Source organism: Lygodium microphyllum, chromosome 3, assembly GCF_053477565.2.
Source record: "Lygodium microphyllum isolate KBCC chromosome 3, Lygodium_microphyllum_v1.1.10, whole genome shotgun sequence".
Taxonomy (NCBI): domain Eukaryota; kingdom Viridiplantae; phylum Streptophyta; class Polypodiopsida; order Schizaeales; family Lygodiaceae; genus Lygodium; species Lygodium microphyllum.
Window position 1 is genome coordinate 170,278,571 of NC_141137.1, and position 14,281 is coordinate 170,292,851.

Here is a 14,281-nt window from a genome sequence, read left to right on the forward strand (position 1 = left end):
CATTGTAATGCATAAACTAAACATAACCAGTGTCTCATCACAATGACATACAACATAATACTCACGTAAGGCATACATCACCTGCAAACCACATGTACCTTATGCAATTGTACTTCTCTTGCATCACCTGCAAATGCACATTGCATACTATTCATGTATTCCATACATGCCTTGCAAATGTACATCGCATCCAAATATACATTCCATGTATTCCATACATGCTAGCAACCTTGCAATTGTATAGTTTCAGAGCCTAGGTGCAAACCATACACATCTATATGACTAGTACACTGAACACTGATCCCAATGGCAAAAATACTATTGGCCTACAATACCCCAAGCATCAAGCAATACTCTATACCTTCTATGTTTTGCTAAGCTTGAAAGAGCAAAATCGGCTCTAACTAAATTGTTTCTGTTGGCTGCAATCAACCTAATTTTCTCATATTTGCACTCGTTTTCGGATTAGCTCCTCTCTACACACTGTGTAAACTCCTAATAGGGCAATCTATGGTGCAGTTGGCTATACTCTCTCTATTCCTTTTATTTTTCTTCCCTTCTAATATCCTCTCCAAATGGCATCTCCCTGTTTTGCTAATGATAAGCTTCATGGCCCTAACTATCTCACATGGAGTGCTATCATGAAAGCATGGTTTGTGCAGAAGCGATTATGGTACGTAGTTTTTGGAGCTATTGAGCAACCTCAACCTCCCATTCCCCTTCCAATGATCAGAACCCTGTCAAGGGTGAGGAAGTTGTGCTTACATGGGACTCCAATGATGCCCGTGCATATTATGCTCTCCTTTTTGGTACTCTAAAGAGGTTCTATCGACGGTCACCTACTATATAACAACCTCAATGGTATGGAAGAAGCTTCAAAAGTTGTATGAGGCTCCATCGACTATGTGTACAATGACTCTATGATCAACTCCAACAAACGAAGTTCAAGCCAAAGGATACTATCCAATCTTTATTACTTTGTTACACACGTAGAAGATCAACTTTGGCATATACAATCTACGCTTCCAAAGGCTCATCTTGTGTGAATTGTGCTCTATAAACTCACTCCATAGTTTGATAACGTAGCCAATGCTTTGTGGCTCCAAACTATTAGCCTGCTCTATTATCATTCTCAGTCTATCATCTCCTGGTTGTGAGCTCCTGTCAGAGTCTGGCAGGAGACAGAGGAGCTCTGTCAGCTTGGTAGCTGCTGTTTTTGTCTACATTCCTTTTCCGGGAGTCACACAGCCCAAACTGGGCCTATTGGTGTGCACAGCCCAAACTGGGCCTATTGGTGTGCAGTCGGCCCAGATTTTTGGGCAGGTCGGCCAGATCTGGCCAAGTCGGCCAGATTTGGCAGGTCGGCCAGTTTTCTGGCTTGGGGCTATATATAGCAGCCCCCCAGTTATTCTCAGCATTCTCTTCTGCAGGTTCAGCACACTCTCCGTCCTCTCCCACTCCGGCATTGGTGCTGCCATTGCTTTCAGTCTATTCTGGTGCCCTCACTGACGCTCCGGGCTGCGTGCAGGGACTGATCAGTCCATTTCAGTGTATTCAGCATTCATTTCAGTCAGTGCAGATTTTCTTCCTTCATTCCCTGCTTTCTCTCTCCCCTCCTCTGTGTTCGTGTTCTTCCGTTGCGCACTCTCACATGGTATCATCGCCTGACTGAGAGCACGGAGGACCTAACCAAGTGGAGAGATACCTCACTTCTGCTGCTGTCATCCCATCTTCAACTGCCCAGGCGGCCCCTCTAGGTGGCCCTTCTTCCTGCGTTTGCTGCAGACGACTTCTTCTGAGGCTGCCACGTCAGCCAGCAACCCCTCCTCCTTGCGTTTTCCATCAGGCTGTCCCTCCTTCTGCTAGGCGACACATCATAAGGCTGCATTTTGCAGATCTAATGGTCGTTTCCACTCCTGGCGGCACATCTCCTGCTGGCGACCCACTTTCTGGATGCGTCTTGGTGCTGGCAGCTTCTTTTCTGGTGATCTTCATTAGTTATCTTTGCGTTTTGTAGATCCAGGTGTTTGTAGGCTATTACAGCCTGCGTCTAGGTGGTTGGTGACCATACTGCTGGTCATACTTCGGCTTCGGCACAGTTTTCCTTGGTGTTTGGTATTTTGCAGATTGGAAGATGTCTTAGCAGTTTTCAGGCTTTGACGACTCAGAGGATGAGCTCCTTTCTCATCATTCCTCTGAGCGGAGGCGGGATTATCAGGAGTTTCGACGTCAGGAGGAGCCTCCTCCCACCCGTCCCTCTTCAGTCCATGCATCTCAGAGGGTTCCATCTACCGTGAAGGTGTCTTCCGTGGAGACTGCTTCAGATGTCCGGATGCCTTCCTTGATTCCCTCTATTCAGGTGCCGATTCTCCCTTCCTTTCCGAAGGAAGATAAGTTGGATGGTTCCAACTACTCCCTCTGATCGTGCAAGGTGGAATGCATCCTCGATACATTCGACCTTTGGGAGCTTATTTCTTCACCCATCGACCGTCTCCCCGTGGATTCGTTCGATGGCACCTCTATGGACCGTGCAGCCTTGTGGGATAGGCTCAACTCTCGAGCCCGTTCCTTTCTTTTTATGAGTCTACATGATTCTGTTCTTGTCCATGTTCACAGGTTACCGACTGCGGCAGAAGTGTGGAAGAAGCTTGCGTCTTTGTATCAGCACAAGACGTTGCCCACAAGATTTCCTTGGAGAAGAAGTTGCGAATGCTCAGTCTTGATGATTCTTCTTCCATGAAGGAGCACATCACAAAGATGGAGGATATGCGAGGCAAGTTAGCCTCTCTTGGTCGTATGATATCGTCCGAGGATATGGCGATGATTCTGTTGACTCAGCTGCCATCACCCCGTTATGATGTCTTCTACACCAGCCTCATCACCTCCAGGACCCGTGAGAAACTCCTCTGGGAGGAACTATCCCCGCTTGTCTTGGAGCATGACGAGTGACTCAAAGAGGTGGGTGCCAGTGGCTCCACCAAGGCTTTTACGGCAAGTACCGGTGGCGGCAAGAAGAAGAAACAAAAGAAGGAGAAGGCCAAGGACAAGGAGGAGGAGGACAAGAAGGATGCGAAGGAGAAGCCCAAACAAATGTCCCCACTGTGGGAAGGGTACTCATCCCGAGGAGAAGTGTTCGCAGTACCCCCATTTGAAGCCCAAGGAGAAGGACTCGAAGGCGGCCCCAGCCACGACAAAGTCTGCGTTTGTGCATGTCTTTGTTGAGAAGGATACAACCCTAGCTTCTACCACTCTGGAGAAGCCTTGGCTCATGGACAATGGAGCATCTTCCCATATGACCTTCCGACAGGATTGGCTTCAGGATCTTCGTTCCAGAGGGGGCACTGTCACCACTGGTGACAATTCTACAGTTCCTGTTTGAGGCGTGGGAACTCTACCTATGTTTTCTGACAGGCGGTCTTCCTCTGCCAAAGTTCTCTATGTCCCTAATTTGGGTTTTAACCTATTGTTTGTGCATGGCCTTACTCAACTAGGTACCCGAGTCATTTTTACACAGGATGCAGTCACAGTGGAGGATGCTTCTACAGGTGATGCTCTTTGGACGGGTACACAAGACGGTGGGCTTTATACACTCACAGCCTTGGCTGCACGGACTTCCCATGAGCTTGGGCTGCTTTGGCATGCTAGATATGGTCATTTGAACCTCGATTCTCTTCGGCGGGCTTCTCGAAGGAAGATGGTGGAGGGACTTCCAGATTTCCTTCCTCTTCACACTTTGTGCCCTAGCTGCTTGAGGGGCAAGCAACATAGGCAGCCTCACCCTCAGGTTGCCTCTAGGAGGGCTACTTCTCCGCTTGAGTTGGTTCACACCGACCTTTGCGGACCTATGGGCATGGCCTCCCTTGGGAAGGCCAGGTATTTGATGCTCATTGTGGACGACTTTAGTCGTTATGTGTGGTCTTATTTCTTGGAGTACAAGAGCGAGACGTACTCCCATTTTTGCGAGTGGCAGGTGTTTGTGGCGACCCAAACTACTTCCAAAGTTCGTGGCGTTCGAGCTGATCACGGTGGCGAGTTCACTTCTCACCTTTTCTCTCAGTTTTGCAAGGATCATGGTATTCGGGTGGAGTATTCCCATCCGAACACACCATCCGAGAATGGTGTTGTGGAGTGTGCGAATCGGACCATGGTGGAGATGGCCCGATCTATGCTGGAGCATAGGAGTCTTCCTCATTTCCTTTGGGGTGAGGCAGTGGCTACAGCGGTGCATATTCGCAACCGCTCTCCGACTTCGGCTTTACAGGACATGACTCCTTCTGAGGCTTTCTTTGGGAAGAAGCCTTCCGTGTCCCACTTTCGCATCTTTGGGTGCGATGCTTTTGTCCATGTGGACAAGAAGAAGAGGAAGACGAAGTTCGACTCTAAGTCGAGAAAGCTTATCTTTGTGGGTTATAGCATGACCACGAAGGGATATTGGCTCTACGACCCGACGACACGGAAGGTTGAGGTGAGCAGGGATGTGATCTTTGATGAGGCTTCGGCCTCTGAGGATCCGATTGATGGTTCTCTTCCAGGTGCTTCTTCGACATCGCCGGACCCCCCCCCCCCACCTTCTCTCCCTTCTCTTCCTTCCAAGATACCCCTTAGCACCCCACCCATTCCTCCTCCTACGGCTTCCCTTTCCCCTTTGGCGGATGTGACTCCTTCTTCTACGAGTTCTTCCACCCCTTCAGCCTCCCAACAGGAGTCTTCTCAGGATACACAACCTTCTTCAGGTGCAGAGGATCTATCTTCATGTGGTGAGGGGGAGTCCCTCTCCGATATGGGTGCATTGCAAGTTCCGGAGACTACTCGGTCTCCCTCGCAGCAGGAGGAGTCTCTTAGGATTCCCTTATGGTATCGCCGGCTCATGCAAGATTCAGGTATTACTCACTTTCCTGCTTCTTCTACAGGTCCACGTCGATCAGCCCGATTACAGGCCCAACGGGATAGTTCACTGTGTGTGAACTATGCTTTTATATCTCAGATTCTTCAGGATTCCGAGCCTTCCACTGTGGAGGAGGCTCTTGCACAAGATATTTGGAGACAGGCTATGCAAACCGAGCTCGCTTCCATCGAGCGAAACCATACTTGGGAGCTTGTACCACGTCCCAAGAAACGGAAGGTGATAGGTGTGAAATGGGTCTTTAAGACCAAGTATCTTGCAGATGGCTCCTTGGACAAGCATAAGGCTAGGCTTGTTGCCAAGGGTTTTGCACAGCGGGCAAGATTGGACCACTTTGAGACTTTTGCTCCTACAGCTCGGATGTCCACCATTCGAGTTATTTTGGCTCTTGCAGCTCACCACCGTTGGCCTGTTTATCAGATGGACGTATTTTTTGAATGGCGTCCTTGAGGATGAGATTTATGTTTCACAGCCTCCTGGTTTTCTTGTGCAGGGGAAGGAGGATCATGTCTACAGGCTGCGGAAGGCTCTTTATGGCCTGAAGCAGGCTCCTCGTGCTTGGTACCAGAGGATTGACCGCTTCTTTCTACAAAGTGGCTTTCAGCGCTCTGCTCATGATCCCAACCTCTACTTACGGGTTGTGGATTCTCTTTGTGTTTTCCTTATTTTGTATGTCGATGATCTTATCATTACAGGGAGCGACACTCAGCAGGTGGAGCATACTCGGTCCATTCTTCAGCAAGAGTTTGACATGACGGATCTAGGGATCCTTCACTTCTTTCTAGGACTAGAGATCTATCAGATGGCACAGGGGATCCTTATCTCGCAGCACAGGTACATCTCCGAGCTTCTTTCGGAGTTTGGTATGGTCACGTGTCGGCCTATTTTTTGCCCCATGGACCCTGAGTCCAAGCTTTTGGCAGATGGAGTTCCCCTTACAGATGCCACTCGTTACAGGTGCCTTGTAGGCTCGCTCATCTGGCTGCTTCACACTCGGCCGGATATCTCTTTTGTGGTGGCTTTGTTGTCTTCTTTTATGAAGACTCCTACACAGGATCACTGGCAGGCAACCTTGCGTGTTCTTCGATATTTACAGGGGACTCGATCCTTATCATGTATGGAGATGGGATCACCCTTTCCGGATGGAGTGATTCTGATTGGGCAGGTGATGTGGATTCGAGACGATCCACTACAGGTTATGCTTTCACCCTTGGATCAGGTGCCGTCTCTTGGAGCAGCAAGAAGCAGCCTACTGTGGCACTTTCTTCTACAGAGGCTGAGTATCGGGCCCTATGTTCGACCGCTATGGAGGCAGTTTGGCTCCGTCACTTACTGGCGGAGATTGGCTTTTCCCAGACCGGACCTATGGAGCTGCGCGTGGACAACCAGAGTGCTCTTGCTCTGGCGAAGAACCCGGTGTTTCATGCTCGCACGAAGCATATTGAGGTTCAGTATCACTATGTTCGAGAGCGGATCGTGGATTCGGAGCTCGTGGTGGTCTATTGTCCTACGGCGGCCAATGCGGCTGATCTCTTCACGAAGCCTTTGCCTCAGGCTTCTTTGCTTCATCACATGCGGTTCTTAGGTCTTCAGACCCTCCCAGGATCTGAGAGGGGGTGTTAGCCTGCTCTATTATCATTCTCAGTCTGTCATCTCCTGGTTGTGAGCTCCTGTCAGAGTCTGGCAGGAGACAAAGGATTGAGATTCTCATAATCCTTACATCCTAAGACAAATGGGCAAACAAAGAGAGTGAACCAAGAAATTGAAGACTATCTTAGAAGCTATACCAAGGTGGACCAAAAAATTTGGCGATTGAATCTTGATGTGCTGAGTTCCACTACAACAACTCAATTCATTCAACAAGTCATACACCCTTTGATTTAGCCACAAGAAAAGAAGTCGTAACATCCTCAACCTGAGCCTCGAGAGCTGCGAAAGCCAAAGATCAAGATGCAGAAGACTTCTTGAAAACATGGAGAGAAATAAATGCAACAACTAGGCAGAGTTTGAAAAAGAGTGAAATCACCATGATCAAACAAGCCAACAAGACACACAAGGCAATCCTCTTTACCAAAAGAGACATGGTTTTGGTCAGCTCCAAGCATATGTCCCTTCCAAAGAATATGAGCCCCAAGTTCAACCATCGCTACCATGGACCCTACCACATCACCCAAGTCCTAAATGAGGTCACATACAAGCTAGACCTACCAAAAAACATCTTTGTCCACAGTGCATACCATGCTCGCCTTCTGCACAAGTTCTACCCTGACACCCAATGGGGGCGGCACATTCCATTGCTTCATTTCAACAACCCCTTCAAAGTAGAAGCAATTCTTCGACGTCGAGAACACAAAGGTTACCCCGAGTATCTCACCAAGTAGAAAGGGCACCCTCTCAAAGAAGCCACTTGGATTTCAAAAGCGGAGCCCAAAAATGTGGCAACGAGGCCTTCACTACCTAGCTGAAAGAGAATCCCAACAATACTTCCAATGTACCTTAAGTTATCACTTAACTTACCATAGAACTTGCAAAGCCTCCACTCCTCAAATGTAATTGAGTCGAGGATGGACTAGCATGATACCAAGAATAAACGGAAAATTGAGTCTAGATGGACAAACACTGGCTAGCTTAATAGGAAAAGTTGTGTTAAGACTCCGAAGTCATAGTGCAGCAAACACTCACCAACTTGATAAAAAAGGTTGCCTTAAAACCCCGCTAATGCGTCAAAGTCCTAGACCAACAAACACTTATCAACTTGTTAGAAGAAGCTACGTTAAGACCCCAAGATGAGTCAATAAGCACTTGTTAGTGGATTACTCAGCTCATGGTTGAGTCTGGATTATTTAGGCATTTTATTTGCCATTATTTATTGTGGATTGGCATTATTTGCAGCCAACCGGCCAGCATTTAATGCTGGCCAACCAATCATATTTTGGGCATTTATTTGTCCTATATATTGTCTGGCTCCCTCCTCCACTTATTCATTCATCACTAGATAGTTCTTAGAGAGAGGAAGCAAGTGCCAGTGCCTCCACAACCAGTGACTCACATTGTATCTGTACTATCTCATGTCTTGGTATATGGATTCTATTTCCCGAGCATACATCTGAGTTCTCATTTGTATTGTGTTCTCTCATTTTTTTCTTTTGTCTTGTGTTCAGCGGTTTACTTCAGCACATGTTTACGCTTCCATTGCTGCACCACTTCTAACATGGTATCAGTTATCAGGATTTGTGTTTCCGCTGTGTTTTCTTGCTGATTTTAGGACTGTTTTCACCCTTGCTGATCAGGCAGCTGCTGCTCCAAACAGGCGACCTGTTTGACCTGCGTTTTCTGCAGATTTGCCATCGCCTGTTGTCCAACACCTTCTACTGCCTGTGTTTTCATCATCAGGCTGCTAGCGACAATACCCTACACCTGTTTATGCAATGTGCAGCCTGCTTTTTGCTGTTTTCGGCACTATTTTGAGCTGGGCAACTAGCAAAACAGACCGTTTTTGCTGTTTCTAGCAGATTTGAACTGATTTTTTGACTTTGTGTAGCAGATTTTGGCGTCTTTTGGTCAGATTTTGGGTTATACTATATGTGAACTCTTGCTTTTTGCAATTTGTGCTCGCGGTTTGGCTGTGTTCCCTCTCCAAATACTTTCTTTTCTCTACTTCTATTCTACATCCTCTCCACATGGCTCCTTTGTGCACATCCACTGTTGATACGCTACATGGAGATTCCTGTCATGCTTTTGCAGCTTCAGAGAGGGGTTTGAAGACAAAGAAGTCGAAGGCCCAGTGTTACCACTGTGGCAAGAAAGGTCATTTACCGCAAGACTGCATAGAGTTAGCGGCTTCCACGAAGAAAAAGGAGCAGAAGACACAGTGGGATGTGGACTCCTCCAACGAGTCGCCATTTGCCTCAAATTTCCATTGCGATCCTCCAGCCAAGGCGAAGTCCAAAGTGCGGAAGGGATCCTCTTCTTCAGATCGAGGAAAGAGCTTAGTGGCCCCTTCCTCAACTACTTTCTAGTGGTGGTGATGCGATCATCCCTCACAACTCTCCAGTGCCAAAGAGGGAGTGTGAGAGGGTGGTGAGATGGGGCAGCTGTGCCTCATCTATACTTTTATACAAATGCACAAGATCTAAAGAGGGACATCCTTGACACATCAACCGAAGTTTGGCAGGTACAAATCTTGGAGTTGGGATTGGCATCCGGGTTCATGATGGGCTGGTTACTTGACAAAGAGCGGGTGGCTTTCGTCTGGAGCTCACATGAGGGGACACTTTAGCGGTCTGGCCAAAGACAGGGAATTCATGGTCATTAATGTGCTACGGCATTGGTGACAGGATGGTCACGTATGCTACATCAAGGGCATTGTTGACAAACATTGAGAGCTGCTATGATCTTCTCTATCTTCAGGAGCTGGTACGATCGACATTGACATTAGGTTCTCTCCGAGGCACCTTGGTGGTGGCTTGCGCACCCACTACTTGGGTATCCATGGTTCTACTCTAGTGGACATTGTTGTGTGTACTATGATCAGGCATTATCATTGTATATTGTATTGTATCAAATCCCCCATGATCTGAGAGAGGGTGTTAGCAAATTAGTCAGCTCATGGTTAAGTCTCAATTATTTAGGCATTTTGTTTGCCATTATTTTGTTGTAGATTGGCATTATTTGCAACCAGTCGGCCAGCATTTAATGTTGGCCAACCAGTCATATTTTGGGCATTTATTTGTCCTATATATTGTCTAGCTCCCTCCTCCACTTATTCATTCATTCATCACTAGACAGTTCTTGGAGAGAGTGAGCAGGTGCCAATGCCTCCACAACCGGTGACTCACATTGTATCTGTACTATCTCATACCTTGGGATATTTCTTTCACAATAATTCCAAAACCTCATTGTACAACTCAAATTTTGACTCAAATCCCTAAGTGTCACACCTTGCCTCAAACTCAAGAGATAAGCTCTGAGTTCTCACTTCGTCTATTGACAAAGCCAATTCTTCTACAACGTTCAAAATATTTTATTATTCTCTATAACCAATAATCATAAAATAGATTTGCCATCTAATTCCTCTATCGAGGAAGCTGAAATTGAATTCTTTGCTATACACATTAAAAAGAAAACCTCCTCTAAACCTTAAGCATCTCACCCATTCTGGATTTACAACAACATTCTTTCTCATTCACTAAAGAATGAATACAGAAAACACGGCTATGAAAACCGTTAACCTTACTAATTTCAAACTAAGATTATCGAATTCAAACCGTTAACCTTACTAATTTCAAACTAAGATTATCGAATCCTCAATTAATACCACATCAAGTCCAAAACTAACGCTCAAATCTCCAAAATCCACTACCAAATTACATGCTTCTAACCAAGATGAGAAAGAAGAAGCATGAGAGAAAAATCTCTTCTTATAAGACCTAAAACAATGGCCAACATCAATTTACAGCCTAAAATAGTAACCAACATCAATAATCCACAATTGCCTCTTATTTTCAGACACTCAAAGAGCCCAATTGAGTCTTCAACGATTGCATGCAAGTCACCCTTACCATAGATAACAAACTCTCTTCAAATTCACTATCAATATTTCAATTTGCAATAACAAACCTTCATACATGGGCTGAGAATTGCTATCATGCATTTCAAGTCAATCATGCAATGCAATAATTAGGTCTAAGACAATAAATCAATTGGATTTATAGAGGACACAGTTCTCTAACTTTTTCACAAGAGAAAAGCTTGCACAACTCTCTTCAAAATCACTATCAATCTTTGGGTTTGCAATAACAAACCTTCATGTATGGCTGAGAGTTGTTGTCATGCATTTCAAGACAATCATGCAACGCAATAATTAAGTCTAAGAAAATAAATCAATTGGATTTATTCTCTAACTTTTTCACAAGAGAAAAGCTTGCACAACTGTCATCATCTATTTCCAACCTTGAAAAGTGACCATGTGGCCAAGCAAACTATAATAGCCAATAGAATGATCATGTCAGTCTATCGAAAATGGCCAACCAATTGCCATAAAAGCACCGCTTTCTGCTCGGCCTACCCACCACCCTATAGAATAACCTTATAAATCAAAAAAAAAAAAGATCAGGTCAGCTTGCTAAGAAGGACCCGCATGCTACTTGACCTGCCCACTAAGCATTTGCATAATCTTCCCACATTTTCCCACTCTAACCACCACTAGCACCCTTCAAACCTCAACCCATATCCACTAGCAACCCTTAACTACTAGTGTTTAGACAATGTTCATACCTGGTAACCTAGTAGTCAATGGTCAATGGTCAACGATCAATGGTCAATGGTTAATAGTCGATATGAAGTCACCTAGTGTAAGACTAAAATGTACACTAATAAATTTTAATACATGATATTTCCACAAACCTATACTTGTTTTTTTTTACATAAATAAAACTAAGAACTTTAAAACATGCTAAACTGACATATGATAAGTAACATGGTCCAGAGTCTACAATCGAAATCACTTTTGCTAAGAAAAGTCACAAATAGACAACTACAACAATACAAATGAAAGTAGTAGGTAGGGCGCAAAGCATTGGTCGAAGGATGTGATATTGACAAACTCTAGCCAATCGACCACTTATATAGCCGACTACAAATCTACCAAAAGCTCTCTTTTATTTAGTTAAAACCCTTCAATAGACTCCCAAAACTTCACACTGATGTTGTTGTTCCTTCTTTCCCTCCCTTTCACCATGGTGTAACCAAAATTACTCAACCAAGTATTTGACATCACCTTTAAATAGTGTCATTTTGATTATTTCTCCCTCCATATGGAATATTGATTCTTTGCAACTAAACAATTGTCTCTAATGTTGGCTCCTATCTCTCTTTAACATTTGCTCTGCATTCGAATTAATACTCAATTCTTTCTATTCCAACACTCAATAGAATCTATTGTTTGAGAGTAGTCACAAGTTTCTTAATTTGTACTAAATTCATATTTCTTTCTCTATCCTCTTTCTCTCTTGCCATAAATGTGGTTCACATGGGCTAAGAGGATGAGGGGGAATGGGCATCGGCAAGGGTTGGATCAAGAAATTACAAAGAAAGTGTCAGCCACTATAAAGAGTATCGGCATTTTTGAAATATGATGCATGCATATGCAAATTTTTGAGTAAGTAATAATTATTTAATTTTAATGATGAATCATTAGTGTATATGAAGAAAAATATTTGCAAATGATTGAAACACGTTTGTTGATATCTGTACTTGCTATTTAATATGTCACAACTCTTAGTTTGTGGCATCCAAATTCATGCACGCATGGCTATAAAAGTTGACGCAACACAAAAGTATATGGGAAACAAGCCTATCCTGACAATTATCCAACCATCAAACAAGAAGAAGGGCATCACCACCAGGGTGTCAACCTCCATCAAAATACTAGTAACACTAATAGCAAACACTCCCTTAGCAAAAGAGCATCTTCATTCAATCCGTTGAAATCAAATTCCTAAAAAGGCCTCTTCTTTCAAATAAGTAGCCATTCGATTCTTTGAACATTACAACCCAATATGGTTAAACTTTGATATGTTTATGGCTGACTATAGTGGAGGCATATACTCACTTTTGCATACATTAAAAATTATAGGCCCAGACTTGTATTCATGAATGTGTACACATGCACAGACATTGATAGATGGATGAATGGATGGACAGACAGGCAAATGACTGGCAAAAGGATGGATGGATGGTTGAATAGATAGCTGCATGTCAACAAAAGAGCCATGATATGTTTATTGTGATCCCAGATATCATGAGCAATCAACCTGCAGCTATTTTACCACCCAAGCTAGCAGTAGTTCCTATTAAACACTACTATAAATTATGATACAATGAAGCACAGTAGAAAGCCTGCTGTGTCATACATTTGAAGCGGGATGCCTAAGATCTTAGCAAACATACAAAACAGCCAGTTACTTCTTTCAGACTTTCAGCTTTCCAGGAATGAGTTTTCAGTTCACAATGCAATAGAGGCATGGCCAAAGAGCCAAATGGACGCACTAAGCTGGGGCAACTTGCAGAAATTGAATACAGGCATTCATATTCACAGATCAGTTTAAAGGAATCAGCTACAAAATGAAGAGTACAGAAGTGGTACAGACAGTTGCAAACAGTCAATAACCTGCTAGCACAGCATTGTTACCGAGCTTAAAAAACCACCACATGTCAAAATCTGCCTCACTAACCATCATCAGGGTACTTTGTCTTTTCAAATGTACTCCTTGTATCTGTGGTCCCTCCACGCCTACCCGTGGATGTAGAAGCCATAGACAACCGCTCCTTCTCCCTCATGATCCCCCCTCCTTTAGAGGTCGATGGAGAAGTCTTCTCAAGAGCATCATCGAGACGCTTCTTGTTTTCTAAAGAATCTCGACTACCGCCACGACCTTCAGTTCTGTCTTTGTACATGTCCAGGTAATTGTCCTAACCCTTCTGTAGGACCCTCTTCGACAGTTCAGAACTTGCAGCGCAGCATGAGGCTCCACGAGACCTTCACGGTAGCTGACAAGGCTACCTGCATAAGGCAACCGCGCAATGATGCACCAGAAAGGGGGGAAGGGGGGAAAAGAAAGATGAGCCGGACAGTGAGGGGACGACCAAAAGCCAGAAGAAAACAGAGCTAGCGGCCTAACTTTTTGTCTGCATAGAGCCATATCTACACAAACCCTAGCTGATGCGGACCCGGTTATCGTCATTATGATCATTTGATGGACGGCGAGGAAAGAAAACAGCAAAAAAGGCAGAAGATGGAGGTATACCTGGAGTGACAGGAGGCCGATCGAGGTCGAGGCTGCGAGATATGGCGATGGCGCCTGTAGAGGGGCCGCGAGGGGGCTGTACACATTACGAAGAAGAAGCGGTGAGCTCCATTGGGGGAGGGACGGGGGGGGAGTGGTGTGCGAAGCTCAAACCCTCCGAAACGGGACGGGGCGAGAGAGGACTCGTAGTAAAGGCAAAAACGGACACCCGAAGTCCCTTCTCGCCACTTTGGCTCTCATTTTTCATTTTGCCCCCCGTGTTTTTCTCGTTATTATTTCCACCCCTCCCAATACACACAGCCCATGTGGTCCACCTTCATTAATCTTGTTTTATTACTAATCTTGTGTTATTAGCATCGCCCATTAGGGTGTTATGCTTACCTAATGTTTGGGTGACATGGTGCATCGTGAATAAAAATTTACTCCGAGAGAGAGAGAGAAAGTAGCCCTTGGTTTTGGGAATAGAGAGAAAAAGTAGTCCTTGCGTTTGGAAATTAAAGTAGGTTTTACCTAGCATTGTCGATCTAGGCATATGCTTATACAATGGTTCACTGACATGGGGAATGGTGAA

General features: G+C 45.0%; 1 protein-coding gene across 2 annotated transcripts in view; it reads right to left on the reverse strand.

The window, feature by feature from the left end:
- The window catches only part of LOC148039166 (casein kinase II subunit beta-1-like), a 29,474-nt gene extending 15,589 nt beyond the window's left edge, over positions 1-13,885 (reverse strand). Inside the window, exons 1-2 of one of the 2 annotated variants that reach the window (XM_087675058.1) lie at positions 13,711-13,885; positions 13,138-13,466 (exon numbers count right to left, since the gene is read on the reverse strand). In XM_087675058.1, coding sequence (XP_087531184.1) covers positions 13,138-13,360 — 223 coding nt within the window. In that variant the 5' untranslated portion in view covers positions 13,361-13,466; positions 13,711-13,885. The remainder of the gene's footprint in view (positions 1-13,137; positions 13,467-13,710) is intronic. The other variant, XM_087675056.1, reaches the window with a different exon arrangement.
- Between the last annotated feature and the right edge of the window lie 396 nt (positions 13,886-14,281).